This window comes from Vulpes lagopus, chromosome 2 (assembly GCF_018345385.1).
Source record: "Vulpes lagopus strain Blue_001 chromosome 2, ASM1834538v1, whole genome shotgun sequence".
Classification (NCBI taxonomy): domain Eukaryota; kingdom Metazoa; phylum Chordata; class Mammalia; order Carnivora; family Canidae; genus Vulpes; species Vulpes lagopus.
In genome coordinates, this window is record NC_054825.1 from 59,174,835 (window position 1) to 59,192,983 (window position 18,149).

Here is an 18,149-nt window from a genome sequence, read left to right on the forward strand (position 1 = left end):
TTACTCAGTTCAGATATTTCATATGCATTTAGTTTCCTACTGGACTGCCTGACTCCAACAATGTTTTACTCTGTCAAAGCAAACAGTGTCGGGCATCTGGGTGGCTCAGTGGATGAGCATCTGCCTTTGGCTCAGGTCGTGATCCCAGGGTGCTGGGATCGAGTCCCGTATCTCTCATGAATAAACAAATAAAACATCTTAAAATAAAATAAAGTAAAAAAAAATAAAAGCAAATGGTATTCATAGATTTTAGCTACTTTTTAAAAATTTCTTTTAAGTTCTTTGGACAGCAGGAGCCAAATATACAGGAATTTACTCAGTGGTAAGAGGAACGTTTCTTTTAGCAGGAAAATAAACTGGCTTTTGCTTCACTTGGGCATCCAGATTTGCTTAAAATATTCTTTGCAAAACAAAAATCTAAAAAATAACATAAAGGAAATATCAGATACCTTGACTTCTAGTTGAAGCTGTCTCTGAAGTTCAGCCACTTCTGTAGTCAGCTTGTTTTTCTGTTCCAGCAGATCTCTAACTTCAGATGAAGAATTAGAAGCCTGTAATTAATTGCAGAGATACCCTAATGTAAATGTTTGAGATGCTTTGTTTCCTCTTCCAAAATGTAATCTGAGCAGTAATATCAAAATCTTAAGACTCCATTCAAATGTAAACCCCTCTAGAGAAAGGGGTGCAGGGAAACCTTCTGGCGGTGATCAGAGTGCTATGCATCTTATCTGGGTGGTGTGTGCATGGACACGCACCTATACTAAAAATTCAATGAACTCTACAGTTAAGATTTGTGCAATTTAGTGTATATAAGTCACACCCCAACAAAACAATGTAAAAAGATAAAAATTAGTATTTGTTGAAGATTCCTTCACTGCCTAAGGTTATATCCAAAGCCCAGGTTTCTGTGTTTGCCAGATTCCTCATACAATCTGTTACAGAACTTCCACTATATTGGAAATTATTATTCCAGAACCTGAGATTTTCTCGCTCTCTGCATATGCCTGTATACAAGTAGTAAATAAATGTATCGTGGCTGAATTTGCTTTATTCTTTTAGATGCTACATTTCCATAATGAAGGCAGATATAACAAAGACGGGTCTGATTGGAGAGTCTATTAGAAAACAGACTCTGAGTATGAATATTAAGGATCTCATTTTTTTTCCATGGCTATAATAACAGGAAGATGCGCTCAAAACGATTTGGCTAAAATCCTACAAGAAAGTGGTTAGAACACCACAGAATGGAGGAAAAGGGATAAAAAGCAGGAATCAAAGCTAGGAAAAGCCGTGTCTTGGCTCTCACATGCCTGAATCCAGGTGTGAGTTATGTGTGGACTTGGAATGAGCTACTTCCTCACCTACTCCTGTGAAGTTAACTGAACCTAACCATCAACAAAAACACAGGACTTCCTATTTTCTTAGGCAAAATGAGAACAGTCTGTTACGGAAATCTAAATCCAACCCAATGAGGCAAATCGTACATTGTTCTCACCCAAACGAAAACTCTGCTTATCCTGCTTTTTCCAATATGGTCCTTCCTTCTCTCACAGGAAATCACTCAACTGACACCAAAAAAGATAAAACTCCAAAGCCTGTATTCACAGATAATCAGATTCAGAAAATAACAGGCAATGAAGCAGTCATGGTGCCGTGCTCCCAGCCAGAAGTCTGAACATTATGGTTCACCTTCTCATCATCCCTGGCTTCACTCGGCAGCAGATTAACTGGTTCCCTTCCTCTTATTCTACTTCTCTCTAAAAACTACAAAGGAATGAATTTCTACAAATACGACACTATTCATTCCTGTTCAAAGCCCATTGATGATGGCCCATCCTCTTCAGCCTACAATGGAAACTTCTGTAATTCTTAAAAAAAAGAAAAAAAAATTCTTTAAATAAAAAAAAGAAGCTATAGACAAACTTCCTGTGAACTGTCTCTGGTGCACTCTTTCCTTTCCCTGCAGAATTCCCCGGTAGGGAAAGAGAAGACACACCAGAAAGAAGTGTGTCCCAATTCAAGATGGTGCAGGACTGAAGAATAAGCTTCTAGTCATCCCTCTTAAATGTTGCTTCCTTTCAGGGCACAAGGCGGGTCTGGCACATAGCAGATGTTCATCAAATACGAGATGACTCCTTTAACCACAAAAAAAATCTCCAAGTCCCAAATGGAAGCCGGTATAGTAAATAAAACAGGCAAGTTTTTTAAAAAGAGATTTTGGCGCCACTCCACTGCTTTTCTCATTCACTCATGTTGGTTGGCCTCACTGGCCTCTATTCCTTATTCTCTTATTCTTTTTTTTTTTTTTTTTTTTTTTTTTTTAATTCTCTTGTTCTTATCCTCTTCTTATTTTCTGAAGTTCTAGAGCTTGGGTCCAGTTCACACTCACTTTCCTTCGATACTTTGGACATGTTAGAGTTGCCATGATTTTCAATTTGTTCTTCCTATTCTTATTTTCTCTAAATGTCACCACCTTTTTTGTTCCATCTTGTTATATGTTACATACTTTTAAAATGAAATCTCTTAAAACCTTTCTGAAAAAAAGGCGGGTGCATAATAATATTTACAACATGATCTTCCATCTTAGGTCCTGCTCACTACTCAGGTAACTTCCCACTTACTGCAATAACCAAATGTACAGGCTGAAGAAACAATTTGCAATTTGTTCACCACATTCTGAGTTAAACGCCCTCTGCAGAATACAGAACTCCAATTTACTTGATTATTTCCTTGTGTGCTCCCTGCTGCTCGAGACTTTAAAGTCTGGATTTTCTCAAAGACCAGGTTGACTTTCCGTTTAGTCGCATCATCATTATCGGTGCTTCTGGAAAAGAGGCAGCAGCAGAAAAAAACAGTGAGGGGTACAACCATGAGTCTCAGGATACTTGAGGTGCCAGGACACACAAAATAAGAAAATAAACTACAAGAGGTATGAATTAATTAAGGCTGCAGACAAAACCAGAATGAGAAGAACAGGATGAATGGTGTATTTCTCTTCAAATAAATTGTTACATGTTAACACTCAAGTTGAGACTAGGGTTCCCATTTCCAAACATGTGAAAGAGATGTACCCACATTCTAAGCCTGGAGAAAAAAAATACAAAAAATAATACAGTGAAAATTTAGTAATTTGTTGACTCAGATTCCTTATTCCAGCAAGGAATTTCTTCTGTGTGTCTCTCTCACACACAACCCATAGCTTTACTTGTAAATCTCATGCTAAGAATGATCTACAGTGACTTTAACTCATTTTTAGCCTGTGTTTAAAAAAATTGATCGCCAAAGCTGAGATTAGCTCTTTGTCTACACTTTCACAGGTAATAATCAGATAAGTTTTTTTGCTTGTTTTTTAAAATATTTCATTTATTTACTCACAAGCAACTGAGAGAGAGAAAGAGAACAGAAGGAGAGAGAGAAGCAAACTCCCCACTAAGTAGGGAGCCTGATGTGGGGCTAGATCCCAGGACCCCAAGATCATGACCTGAGCCAAAGCAAGATGCTTAACCGACTAAGCCACCCAAACACCTCTAGATAGAGTTTTATTAACTTCAACAACACCTTTTATCACATATACCTGACAATTAGGAAAAATATTTTAAATAAGTTTCCTCAAATGATCACTTCTCGTTAAAGTCTGGGTCACTAGTCTCTCAATAAATCATGAGCAAAAAATTATAAAAGAATTTAGAGATAGAATTTTAAAAATCAGAAGTTCTTCTCCCTGAATCTTAACATGGTAAAACCCTTCACAGAGAGACACCAACAACTAGTTCTTACCTAGAAAAATCTCTTGTTACTCCCCACCCCCCCACCCTCATGCCAAAAAGAGCCCCCTCTTGTATTCTGAACTATTTTGTCAGCCCTGTAATTTTAAGATACGATGCAAAAATATGAAGTGTTTTCATACCAATGAGTACTTGCCAAGCGACTTGCAGTCACGTCAGGTTATAAAACTTTTTTTCCTTTTTAATCCTATCAGATGAGACAATGGAAACAGAAACTCTAAATTCCTGACCTAGTATCTAAGGCAAGGACTGAAAACCAGATTACTCAAACTCAACCTCCAAGATAAGTATGTGAAAAGCAGTGCTTTTAAATGACTCATACATGCTTTAAATATCATAGAAGCATTGGCTCCTGGCCAATGTCAACTCTGGGGAGGGGAAAAGGTGGTTTTATTTATAACTGCTAATAAGAGACAATTGATTACTACTGTATGCATGAAGAACTCAAGGTGGCAGACTCAGTCAAAACTGAAGAGTAGACATTCTTCCCATCTTTGAGCTTTTTAAACAATAAAGAGTCATTTGAAAAATAAGGGCGCCTGGCTGGCAACTCTTGATCGTGAGGTCATTAGTTCGAGTCCCACATTGGATGTAGATTACTTAAAATAAATAAGTTTTATATATATATATATATGTATATATATATATTTTTTTTCATTATCCCCCTGCTCTTCACATCTACCCCCCCCCCCCCCACGATTCAAATAATCTTATGAAAACCCCAGACATTGACTCCTCAGCCTCTAAGCCTCTAATAGTTCACACAGGCAGGAAGGAAGAGCAAAACACAAGATCCCAGTAAAGGAAATTAATATCCCATCAGAAAGGATAAGACTTTGCTCCTTTAAGGAAAATCACTAACCCTTCTTTGAGGTAATTGTAAAGTATCTGCTTGGCCGTCTCCTCATTGGTTTGTTGAGTGAGCTCTTGTTGGCCTTTCAACAGATCTGGTGTGGCCTGGAACATAAAATAAAGCCTGGTATTAGACCACAGGATAAAGTTTCCAGGAAGAAGGCAAAACCCTGAAGCAGAAGCTTCCAAACACGTTCCTACTTTCTGAAAACAATTCCTCAGGTAAGGATCCTCATTACAACTGGCCCCACCACTCAGCAGCTCTGTGACCTTGGGCAAGTTACTTAACTTTTCCTCACCTCAATTTTCTCACTTGTAAATAGAGATTAATAGTATCTACCTTCATAGGGTTGGTGCAATCCTAGAATCTATAACAAATAGTGCCTGACACTTACCAACCATATTATCATTTTTACCACTATCATTATTTTTTATTGGTACCACCAAAACACTAAACATACTAAACATCACATATACCTGGCAATTAGGAAAAATATTTATTACTTAAATAAATTCCATCACTTTAGGATTCACCTAAATTAAAATTAACCTAATTTCTCAGACCAGATATTAACCCAGTCACTCAATTTCATGAGAGAAGTCAATGTATCTACACAAACCTAAGCACTGAACCTCTGTGACGAAGCGAATTCTGAACACTTTGACATTTCACACACACGCAAACACAAAAATCAAGCATATAGTGTTGACAAGTCACTTTACAGACAAGCCCACAATGGGATTCCAGCTGTAGCTGAATTAACTTGGGAAACCATACAATTGGCAGTAGGCTGAAAACTCTGTAGGGGAAAACTAAAACGAATTGGCTGTGCAATTAGTGATTCAAGACGGAGGGTCTGCAGCCCTGTAGACTCCTGCAGCATGGGGCAGCAGAAGAAATTTAAAAAGGAGGAAAGACAGACAGACCAGACCCACTAGCATTACCTGAGTGTTGGAGGCGGAAGTAAATGTCTTCACAGAAATCTTCTTGGCACCAGAGTCGGGCGAAGTTGCTAGCGCCCGATTCTGCAACATCAGCGTCGCCGTGGCTGTCTTGATTTCCTCCTCCTTTTTATTCTGGGCTGGCGGGGAGGACACATGCGTGTTTGGACTCTCCCGACCCCCTCTGTTTGCTGGAGCTTTCCCATCCTTGCTCTGCTGGGCAGGCCGGAGGTGGGCCCCCTGCAGCTTGGCGAAGGCGCGGCCCACGCTCTGTCTCCCACGGTGCTCCTGGGCAGGTGACCGCTGCGGGCACACCTGCGACGGGCGGAGGAGGTGTTCGCTGGACTTGCCCAGGTTCCGGCTAAATTCACTGAGGTACTCCGAGTTCCCCTGCAGACCGAAAGGAAAGGCACTATCCACGCTTCTGGACCTCTTCCTGTCTTCTGGATTGATTCTGTTCCGCTTCCCAGGCCTTCCTCTCCTCTGGAGCCCGGGTTTTTGGTCAAACTTTTCAATCAGTTGATCCACACCAGGAATTGATCCCGTGTCAATATCCCGCCCAGTTCCTGGCAGGAAGGGGATATACCGTCTGTTTTCGTGGCGATTCACATTGTCAGCGTGGATGGCACATTCCTGATCATCAAGCAGAAATCTGTACAAAGAGTTGGCCGACGTGGGGGTTGCCGACGAGGAAGAGGACCTCCGGGACCGAGCTCCGTCCAGGACAGGTCCCGCTGAATCTTGTCGCCGGAAGGGAAGCACGTCCGGCCTGGCCTTCTTGGCTTCAGGATGGGTGTGTGGGCTGTGGGCAGTGGGGGACCTCCCACTAGGGGAAGGGGCCTCCCCTACCAGCGCCTCCTCGGTGCAGCTCTGAACATTTACGCACACTGAGGTCTGCTTCTTGGGGTCATCGATGACCACAGAGCTGCACAAACGGATGGCCGTCACGCCGGATCTGCCCGCATCTTCCAAAGGAGGGCTGGTAGGCTGGGAACTACCAGGCTTGGGGAAGCAGCTCCATGCCTTCTTATTGCTGGTGCCTTCTTCTGTCAATGTGTTTAGCCAATTATGCTCAGGAGGCTGGTGATTTTGCAAGCTCAATTCATTCTTTTCAGGGTCATAGGGCTGCAAAAGCTCTGGATGCCTCTGAAAGTTCAACACGTGGGATGGCTTCATTGGCCCCTCTTTGCGTTCTAGAACCCCATTCTTGCCTTCGAAGAGAGAGGACTGTTTCAGGTTTCTTACTGGGCTAGGCTGGGCATACGGATTTTCTGGGAGCTGCAATTCCTCTGCGCTGTTCTCCTCCAGCACGGACCCGTTGCTGGAATGCAGAGGCAGGTTACTTATCACTGGAGACGGAAATGGTGGCCCATTTTCAGGAAAAGATGTGCCTGCCAGACACCGCTCTGCGTTATTCAGGACTATGTAGGGGTGACCATCGATTCCCTGCACCCGAATACTGACACCATAGGAGCCTGCCTTAGAGTGTTGGGAATTCCTTGGCTTTTTGCTATCATCGCTTGCGAGTCTCAGATGGACGCCATATTCTTGCTGTACGTGTTGGTATTCGCCGAAATACAGCTCCATGGTTCACTGTTTCCGCTACTGGGCAAGATGGGGGGAAAGAGGACATTAGGTTAGAATTACATCTGTTTAAATGAAGATTATGAGGGAAAAGTTCACAGGGAACAGAACACTTTAACCAGCAAGGCCACTTCAGAACCAAATGCTCATCCAAACAGGCCTTTCTGGGTGCCCTCAGTGACCATGGCGTTGTCAACACTGCGCTTGAACCCTGGCCTTTGGGTGGAAGACGGGCATAATAACCTGACACCTTTGGCATGACCTCCTTACTCTGTTTCTAGCTGACAGGCTGTTCTGGTTGCTTTGTTTTTTTCTTTAGTTGGTTTCCTCACACCTTACGCTATTTATCTTTAACCAATAGGATGTTCCAGTTACTAGCACTTGAGAACACGGTACTTTTCCATGAAACGATTAAGACTAGAGGGATTTCCGATGTTCACCATTTTTTCTTTTCTCCTGTACTACTGATCTTTCTGTTGGAGTAACACTTTTTACTTTTTTATGCACAATCTTGCTTTGAAATCTATTTATTTGGATATAATGTTCAGAACATTTTTTTACTTTGTTCATGAGGCTGACAATGAGAGTAAATGATTAAAACTAATTTCTCATTATTTTTTCTTAACAAAAAGGCTCCAGTAACACATTGATCTGAAACATGTTATTAAAAAAAACCTTTTTTGGGGATATGTCCCAATGCCAAGAATCGGTGCCATCACCTTTCTGGGGTGTGGCCACCATTGTCAAGAGACCGCACATAGATGACCAGGCAGGATGCCCAGCCCAGCCCACACTCTGAGGCCTCCCACCAGAAATTCACTTCTACCCCACCTGAAGAACTCCAACAACTGGTCACAGATAACAGCTCTCTCATTTCTTTCACTGCTAGGGGCCTTTTTCAGTTTTTCTTCTATTCTGGAGTCAGTCTGGTAGCAAATTTCCCAGAAAATCATCTATCTGATCCACATTTTCAAAGTTAGGAACTGTGCTGGTTCCTACTCACAAAGAGACCCAAAAGAGCAACTTAAGAGTTAGGATTTTTTTCGCCAGAGGCAGGAAGTCCAATGGATGCCACAATTATTTCTGAGGAACACCTCTTTTATCTTTCCACTCATCTACGTTTGGCATGTATCAGACACCTTAGGATTACAAGATGGCTAATCCAGCATCACCTACATCAAAGGTTTATTAGGCCAGCTGAGTCAACCTTTTTAAGGAGCTTTCCTGGAAGTCCCACCCACCAGTATTATTTTATATCTATCTTATTGGTGAGAAGTTAATCATATGCACACCCCTATCTCCAAGGACAGATTGAGAAACAGGGATGTTTAGCTGGTCATTGACACTCTCAACAAAATCAATGTCCTGTTGATGCTGGGAAGGCAGCCAATAATTTCTACCACAGTAATGTTTCTATCATTATTTTCAAATAATAGTTTCAATCTGTGGTTTTGATTTCTTCTTTGACCCATGGGTTGTTTTTGAGGAAGTTTTTTTCATATCCAGTCTGTTTGCGGTTGTGTTGTTTTGGCTTGAAGGGTCTTTATTTCTTTATGTCATGAATTTCTACATGTGCTGTAGCCAAAAAATTTAGTTTCTAGTATTCCTTCCTTTCTAAACATATTGAGGTTTTCCTTTGCAGGCAAACATATGGACATTTTTGTCAACATTTAAGAGGTAATGGATGTGATCTCTTTTTTAAGACACAGAATTCAAAAGATATCCATACAACCTTACCAATTACTTATTCGGCTACAGTACATCCTTACTTATTTTGTCTTTCCAGTTTGTCTTGGGTCTTCCTGGATACATCTGTCTCCTACTAGCACAATGCTGTCACTTCTGCTTGGTGATTTTTTTAAATGTAAAACATGTTAGACATCATCACCTCTAATTTTACAAATGGGAACAACTCAGAGAAGCACATTCATCTACAAATTCATCATTAACTCACCAACCCCAATTATCTCATTATGCCTATTTTTATTTTCAGAGTTATCCTAACAGTATTAAGTAATTCTTTTTTTTTTTTTTTAGATTTTATTTATTTATTCATGGAAGACACAGAGAGAGGCAGAGACACAGGCAGAGGGAGAAGCAGGCTCCCTGCAAGGAGCCTGACGTGGGACTCAATCCTGGGTCTCCAGGATTACATCCTGGGCTAAAGGCGGCACTAAATTGCTGAGCCACCCAGGCTGCCCTAAGTAATTCATTTTTAATCAAAGTAAAACAAGATATAATGAAAACTCGGACTCCCCAGCTTCCCTTCCTCATCCCCATTGCATTCCCCAGAGGAAACCAATTGCTGGTTTTAGCAATTTTAGCTCTTTCTCTAGTACTCACTTCCATATTGCTCAGTAATATGCCTAGCTGCAATTTCCTAACATCATTTTACATGTGGGAGATGGCACACTGTACAGGCAAATTTCTCATTCGGCTGGGTTCTCAATATTATTTATATTTATATTATATTATATTATGGTTATAATGTTATTTATATATTATTTTGATATATGCTTTTATGATTACATAAACATTTATTCATTAAAGAGCTAAACTATAGACAGACTATGGCCATCTTTCCTTACAAAACTTTAACTTTTCTAGAGTTAATATCTAATTGCTGGGGACGCATGGGTAGCTCAGTGGTTGAGTGTCTGCCTTTGGCTCAGGTCGTGATTCCTGGGGTGCTGTGATGGGAGTCCCGCATCAGATTTCCCACAGGGAGCCTGCTTCTCCCTCTGCCTGTGTCTTTGCCTCTCTCTCGGTGTCTCTCATGAATAAATAAAATCTTTTAAAAATATATCTAATTGGTATTTTCACTTGTCTTCTTTTCGATTCACCTACCTATCCTTTCATCAGCCGCATGTTAGATGCTTACCAGCACTAATTTCCAAATACCGAATATATCAGATAATTTGGTGATCTTCTCCCCCAGTGCCCTCCCTTCTGCAGCCTTCCATCCTCCTGTCTCATACTAGGGTCTGGTTGCTCTCTTCCTTCTGCGCTGAATCATTTCCTAAGCTTCAGATCTTCCTCTTTCTTAATTTACCCAATTGGCCTGAGGGAGCATAATTCTAGTAGCTTTTTAAGAGGTCCAAGGGAGTAAACTTTTTGAGTTCTTATGTTTTGAAAAATGTCTTAATTCTTTGCTTACTTTTGATTGCTAGTCTAGTTGAATTTAGAATCTGGGTTAGAAATAATGTTCCCTCTGATATTTTAAAGCATTACTCTGTTATCTTGTAGCTCCCAGGGATGCCATTAAGAATTCTGCTATAATGATATCCTTTCCTGTGTGTATGCCCTGTGTATTTTTCTCTGACAGTTTTTTTTTTAAGATTTTATTTATTTATTCATGAGAAACACACACACACAGAGAGAGAGAGAGAGAGGCAGAGACCTAGGCAGAGGCAGGCTCCCTATGGGGAGCCTGATGTGGGACTTGATCCCAGGACTCCAGGATCATGACCTAAGCCAAAAGCAGATGCTCAACCACTGAGCCACCCAGGTGCCCCTAATGTGTTTCATAAATGCTATTCTCATTTTAAATATGAAATAGCTTCTCTCTCTGAAGATACTAACTTTTATCAAAAGAAAATATGTGGGATCCCTGGGTGGCGCAGCGGTTTAGCGCCTGCCTTTGGCCCAGGGCGCGATCCTGGAGACCCGGGATCGAATCCCACGTCGGGCTCCCGGTGCATGGAGCCTGCTTCTCCCTCTGCCTGTGTCTCTTGCCTCTCTCTCTCTCTCTCTCTCTCTCTCTCTCTCTCTCTCTCACTGTGTGCCTATCATAAATAAATAAAAATTTAAAAAAAAAATATGTTTCTGGGGGTGGGGGGTGCATGGGTGGCTCAGTTGGTTAAACACCTTCCTTTGGCTCAGGTCATGATGCCAGGGTCCTGGGATCAAGCCCCATCTCTCAGCAGGGAGCCTGCTTCTCCCTCTCCCTCTATTCCTCCCCCAGCTCCTTCCTTCCTTCTTCTTTCCCACTGTTCCTCCCTCCCTCTCTCAAATTAATTAATTAATTTCAAAAAGTTTATAAAAATAAAGGAGCACACTTTATTAAAAAAAAGAAAGAAAATGGGATCAGCAGTTTAGTGCCTGCCTTTGGCCTGGGGCATGACCCTGCAGTCCCGGGATCAAGGCCCACATCAGGCTCCCTGCATGGAGCCTGCTTCTCCCTCTGCCTGTGTCTCTGCTTCTCTCTCTCTCTCTGTGTCTCTCATGAATAAATAAATAAAAATAGAAAGAAAGAAAGAAAGAAAGAAAGAAAGAAAGAAAGAAAGAAAGAAAGAAAGAAAGAAAGAAAGAAAGAAAGAAAGAAAGAAAGAGAAAGAAAGAGAAAGAAAGAAAGAAAGAAGAAAGAAAGAAAGAAGAAAGAAAAAGAAGAAAAAAAAGAAAGGAAGGAAGGAAGGAAGGAAGGAAGGAAGGAAGGAAGAAAGAAAGAAAGAAAGAAAGAAAGAAAGAAAGAAAGAAAGAAAGAAAGAAAGAAAAAAGAAAAGAAAGAAAAGTTTTTCTGCCTTCTGCAATATCACAATCTTCTGTAAAGTTTCTCTTTGCTGGTTTGTTTTGGTCCTTTCTCTGCTGTTGAAGCCTTTCCTAAGAGGACTCAGATCCTTGGCTGCCCGACTTATTTAACAGTAAAGTACTAAAAGCAGATTGGACGCTCTGCAAGTGTGAAGGAGTTATTAGCTGGCGAGCTTCAAGTAAAGGGGCTGTGCCAAGATTTCCAATGAGAGATACGCACATTTCAGTATCTGGGGTATTTTTTTTTTTCCTGGAGTGGCTTGATTTTTCAAGGAAAGAATCTTCGAATCCATTGCTGAGGTTGCACAGGTGTGGCTACTGGCATGATGGGATAGGACAGGAGAAGAGCAGCTCTCATTCAATCCCTCTGTTTTCAGCCACCCACAGCCTCTTCCAAGGTTATTCTGGTTCAGTTCCTCCAGTCTGTTGACTGGGAGGTGGGTGGGGGGAGCAGAGACAGGTGGGTGTCTGGATATCCAGGGTATAGAGATGGCTCTGGAGGGCTAGCTGCTCAAGACACTCACTTAGTTCTCTAGGTTTCAGCCCCTCATCCCTGTGTCCTACAGCAACTGACACCTTCCATCTCGCCTTCCATCTCTGAGCTTCCCAGGGGCTCTACAGGAAAGTCACCTTGTCTCTCCACCACTGCCACTTTAGGGTAAAGCCCTATCACCCTACCAATGCAATGGTCACTCCTCCATTTGTGAGTGAGCTCTCCTGCATAACGTCTGCATGGTCATTCTTTGTCTTCATAGCTTTAAACACTACCTTTTCAGTGGGATTTTGAAAAGGGGATAGATAAATCCTTTGCTTTTAAACTGATCTAGCTTGACAAGGCTAATAATATTTATAAAACATTTCAATACTAAAACAAGAACAGCAAGCAAGCCTTAGATGGAAAAAGCGATGCACAGAGCCCAATACCAGAATGTCTGGGTGGGTCTCAATCCGGTGTGCGTGTAGCACTGGCATGTGTTATTCTGGATCTCTACAAGTGTTTGTATCCATTAAAGTTTATAACAAATACTGTTCAACAGAAGAGCTTCTGACCAAACAAATTTATTCACTGCAATGCTTTGTTTATGATATTTGCTAAATGGGATCACATTTTACTCACCAATAATCTCTTCTGCGCTGACTCTGAGTTTTCTATGAAAATATTTCTTCTAATATTTATTAATAAAATTCTTTTCCAGGGTTTTACAGCCCTTTTCATTAGCTGCTGCTACCACAGTCAACACTAATTACATTTCAATCTTTGAATAAGGCCACCTCAGTTGATTATAATCTTAGCTCCCCGTTAGCAAATTAATCCGCATATTTGAATTTCATGAAATCTCCACAATTTACATTCCCTTGACAACAAACCTCAATCCAATATTTTCACAGAATGACATTTCTCAGCTGGGCACTGGTGTTTTAAACAAATGTGGATTTCCTTCCCGAACACAGTGTAAACACTGAATTAATGAATGAATTTAAGGACAGCTGTTCATTTTCAGACACCAGGCCATGCCACAATCCTAATGTGCTCCACAGACACACTTGCTCAGTTGGAGACCAAGCACAACCAAAGACTTACATAATTTGGCAATAAACGTGGACCAATTGCCAGGACGTAACATTGTGGCACTTGGCAAACAAAAGTGGTGTTTTGGAGTGGAAATAATGCTTTTGGAAAAGACCACTAAATGATGATAATCGCTTTAGTTAGCAAGATCAATGAGTGTATTTCTGAGTAAGAACAAAGAGCTTCGCACTTGGAAGAACTATGAACATATGCCAGACAAACACAGTTCCTCTCTCTGGGCCATCACATGTTATCAGCTGAGCACAGAGATTAGTCACAATGCTGGGCCACATATCCCCACCTCACTGCTCTAATTCCTAGTGGCACCCCAAGACCTAGAAGCATATTCACCAGCCATTCCAAAGGCCCTGCCAGCTACCATGGAAACAGAGTTAGGCATTGGGAAATGTCACTGCCAGGTCTTGTCCTCCCTCCTGAGGATGACAGTCCACACGAGCCAGGCCAGGCTGGCCCAAACACCCAGCATGGCACCTGGCATAGTCAAAGGATTCTGTGTATGTTGCTTGAAACAAGTAATTTTTGCTTTATCATACAAGTCATTTAAAAGAGCATCAAAAAAAAAAAAAAAAAGAGCATCTAAACCAGACATAGGCACCTAATGAGCCTCCTCTGTGCAGTCTTGAGCATCATTCCAGGAAATAAGAAGTGAGCCACAAACCAAAAAGTAATTTCCCCGAGTAAGATTCTGTGGCTGTTCTGTTCAGAGGGAAGCTACTACTAGTCGGATACACACGTTAACACTTCTAAAAAGTGGACAAAATGTTCTCTCCTAAAAGACTTGCTTATAGGACAGGTGGGAAGACATGAATTTTAGAGGGTATATCCATAATAGAACTTCAGTGAAAAATGGGTGTGGAAAACTTAAGACTAGCAAAATGCATACTGTTTTTTTTTTTTTTTTAAGATTTTATTTATTTACTCACAAGAGACAAAGAGAGAAGCTGAGACACAGGCAGAGGGAGAGAGAGGCTCCCTGGGGGAACCTGATGTGGGACTTGATCTCAGGACCCAGGGATCATGACCTGAGCCAAAGACAGACACTCAACCACTGAACCATCCAGGCATCCTGCAAATTGATTTTTAAATGTGCATATTCCCCAACATGACAGAAAGAGTCGGTCTTACCCAAACTAAGCTCCATGATCTTTCTTTTCGTCCTTCCTTCCTATCAGTTCTGTGGTGCAAACATAGGAAACTGATCAAACTTTGAAGATTTCGGGGTGCCTGGGTGGCTCAGTCAATTAAGCATCTGCCTTCTGCTCACGTCATCATCTCAGTGTCCTGGGATCGAGCCCCACATCCCTGCTGAGCAGAGAGCCTGTTTCTCCCTCTCCCTCCCGCCCTGCTCATGTTTGCTCTCTCTAATAAAAATGAAAAATTAAAAAAAAAAACTTTGAGGATTTCAAAGGGAATGTCTTCACAGAGTCAAGGCTGCAGAACTCCAAGGAAAGACAATTTCAAAAATAAACCCTGAGGTTTGAACATGACAGCAGAGTTTCTGTCTAATCTACATAGTTCAGGATGGTTTGAATAAGATGAGAATGATGACCAACATCTTAAATGAGAATGACAACCAAATGTTTTCCATTTGGGGGGAAAAATAAGTTTTTAATATAAGTGCTGCAGCTTGCCTCTAAATCCAGCCTCATACAGAAAGGAAAGTGGCTAAAGAAAGTAGGGAGGAAAAAGCCTGTAGAAAGCCTCCTTTTATACTAAGGATGGATGCTTTGGAGAATCAACCAGGAGTGTAAGGATCAGGGGTCACTAGTACTAAGCAACTGACCATACTCAGACTGCAGCGTGGGTGCCAAATTGGCTTTCCTGGGACCCCCCTCCCCACCTCTTCTCTGAAAGTCTGTCTCTCCTGTCCCCACGGACAGTCCCCACTACATTAGTCTCTGTTCTACTTTTGGCCATTCTGACCTCACTCTTCTTTTCTTATCTGGTTAGCATATATATTACCAATTACATTTATAATGTTCTTAAATTCCCAACTTTAACTCTAAAATTCAGTGACTGATATTTTATATTCCACATGGTCTCTGAAAAAAAAATACAGAATTCATGTCCAAACAGTGTTGAAGATATATTATTCATACTTTTTCACCTCTTGACCCCGTAATGATTTCTAAAAAGTTCTCCCACCAATATAGGGCTAAGAGATGGGAGTCTGGGGTTGTGAAGACAAGTAATGGAGCCCAGCACCAGGTGCGGGAGTGGAGAAGGTGTTCTGACACTTGACTCAGGTCAAATCCTGGTTCTGGGCAGGTTCTTTAACATCTCCGAGTGTTTCCCTATCTCTAAAGTCAGATTACTGATGATGACTGCATAAGATAATTGTGAAAATTAAATCATATATTGTAGGCTAAGTGAAATACCAGAAAATAATAGGTGAAAAAAATTTAAAGTGGCATTTGTGACCACTAGAAAGCTAACTTCTTGGGGCACCTGAGTGGCTCCATCAGTTAAGCATCTGACTCTTGGTTTCAGCTCAGGTCATGATCTCAGAGTTGTGAAGTCAAGTCCCATGTTGGGCTCTATGCCAAGATTTTTTTTTTCTCTCTCTCTCTCTCTGCCTCTCCCCCTGCTCCTTGGCTAAAGAAAAATAAATTTAAAACTTAAAGTAAAAAAAAAAAGAAAGCTAACTCTGATCATAGAATGTTTTTAAATACGAGGCAGAGGCTAAAAACCCCACTGATTAACTGAACAGCATTAATCACCAACATCCTGAAATAATTTATTAACTAATTAAGAACCCAAACAGCTCAGAATCTAAAGTACAGTGCTGTCTCCATAGTGGAAATTTAATAATTGTTGCAAGAATAAATGAATGTCTTTATGTTGCCAAGCACACAGAAAAGATCTTAACCAGAGACAGATCCATGACATTTGTGTTGACATTTGGTGTAAGCCCCAAATACAAAAACAGAAGGTTATCTATCACTGCCTTTTTTCTATACACCAAAATCTAGCCTCAAAATCCTCCTCAACATGCACCCTTAGAGTCACTGACCATCAGTGTAGACCTAAAATAAAACCTACTTGCTATTCCTGACACATGATACTTACCTAAAACAACCTACGCTGAAGCCAAATATCCAAGAAATGAACTTCCTAAAACCTGAGGGAGTCCTTTCAGATTTCCTGAGAAATCTGTCCAGTCTTGTCACTAACTACATCGTAGTCAACTCTAAACATTAGAATGGGGCAGCCTGGGTGGCTCAGCGGTTTAGTGCCTGCCTTTGGCCCAGGGCGTGATCCTGGAGACCCGGGATCGAATCCCACGTCGGGCTCCCGGTGCATGGAGCCTGCTTCTCCCTCTGCCTATGTCTCTGCCTCTTCTCTCTGTGTGTGACTATCATAAATAAATAAAAATTAAAAATTAAAAATAAAAATCTCCCTTCAGCTATGAAAACCCTGTTCCTTCTTCCAGGCTCAGCTACTCCAGCAGTTCCTGCCAGTTCTGGATTTCCTGACAGTCTGCCTTTGGGGGCTCCACACGGGCTCTCCAGCAGGGGCTCTCCTGTTCATTGGTTTTGTCCCAACAACTGCATTTTAAGCGCTCCAAATGCCCAACTCTGAGTCAGGCACGCACATCATGGCTCACCGTGCCATGGCAAGTGCAGAGGCTTTCTTTGCACCATTTTGTCTGCTCAGAGCCTCACAGTCCTTATTTTCTCCCCTTTAGGGATGTGTAAACTCTTGAGGGATCAGTGACTTCCTGCAACGTCACACCTGGCTCAGGGGTGGCAAGTGATTTAGGATCAGACCTTCTGTCCCAGGGACCCAAGCTCTTTCCTGAGCAGGGACCACGTTTTCGTTTTCTGCCACCCGCAGCATCTGATACGATCACACCAGGCGTGGTCGGTGTGCCACTATGTCCCACCACACTGGCTTGCCATCAGCCTCAGGACTGTCACATCTCAGGAGCAGTGTTACTCTTCCAAGAGGCCTTCCTCCTTGCCATATTGCTGGCACCCAGGACGGTGTCTTACACATGCAGGCACCAAATGAATAAATGAATGAACTAATTAATAAAGTAGGCACGATGCATGTAGCTCCTTTTAAAATTTGAACAATTTTTTTTTTTAAGATTTACTTATGAGAGAGAGAGGCAGAGACACAGAGGGAGAAGCAGGCTCTCCAAAGGAAGCCCGCTGTGGGACTGGATCCAGGATCCCAGGATCATGCCCTGAGCAAAGGCAATGCTCAACTACTGAGCCACTTAGGCAACCAAAACACTTTTTTTAAAGTCAACATTTCGCATAACAAATCTCCTATGCCCACCATTCATGCACACTCCTACCTCCAGCTGTTATATGTGTCACTGTTTAAAACACTATATCTTAGGGGTGCCTGGGTGGCTCAGCGGTTGAGCATCTGCCTTCAGCTCAGGGAGTGATCCCTCTACCCGTCTCTCTGCATCTCTCTCATTGTCTCTCATGAATAAATAAATAAAATCTTTTTTAAAAAAGAAAAAATAAAACATTAGAACTTGATCATCAGCATCATTATGGCTTTCCTTCTCACCCATGTTTATATGATGTGTGTACTTCAAAGGCAGAAAATAGTCCATGGGCTATCAAGCATCTTCTAAGGGAAGTAAGAGGGACACCGTGGAATTCCAACAATGCCAACTGTAAGAAGCCCGATTCCCAGAACCTCCTCAGACAATTCTCCAAAGTGAATTCCGAAGCTAGACATTCTCCCCTGAAATATATGTTATGCCTCCTGCCAAGTATCTCTTCTTGGTCACTCAAAATAAAAATAACCAGGGAAATCTGCCTTTCAGGGAAAGGTGGCAGGAGTCAGCATCCTAGGAAATCTCACCAAATGATTGCAAAATCCAGGGCCATCAAGGAAAGGTC

The 18,149-nt window shown here is 41.8% G+C and overlaps 1 protein-coding gene across 5 annotated transcripts in view; it reads right to left on the reverse strand.

The window, feature by feature from the left end:
- CGNL1 (cingulin like 1) overlaps positions 1-18,149 on the reverse strand; it is a 162,894-nt gene that overhangs the window by 94,341 nt on the left and 50,404 nt on the right. For 3 of the 5 annotated variants that reach the window (XM_041744748.1, XM_041744751.1, XM_041744747.1), the window contains exons 2-5: positions 5,583-7,184; positions 4,648-4,742; positions 2,719-2,824; positions 450-551 (exon numbers count right to left, since the gene is read on the reverse strand). In XM_041744748.1, the coding sequence (XP_041600682.1) occupies positions 450-551; positions 2,719-2,824; positions 4,648-4,742; positions 5,583-7,166 (1,887 nt within the window). In that variant the 5' untranslated portion in view covers positions 7,167-7,184. The remainder of the gene's footprint in view (positions 1-449; positions 552-2,718; positions 2,825-4,647; positions 4,743-5,582; positions 7,185-18,149) is intronic. The other 2 variants (XM_041744750.1, XM_041744749.1) reach the window with 1 other exon arrangement.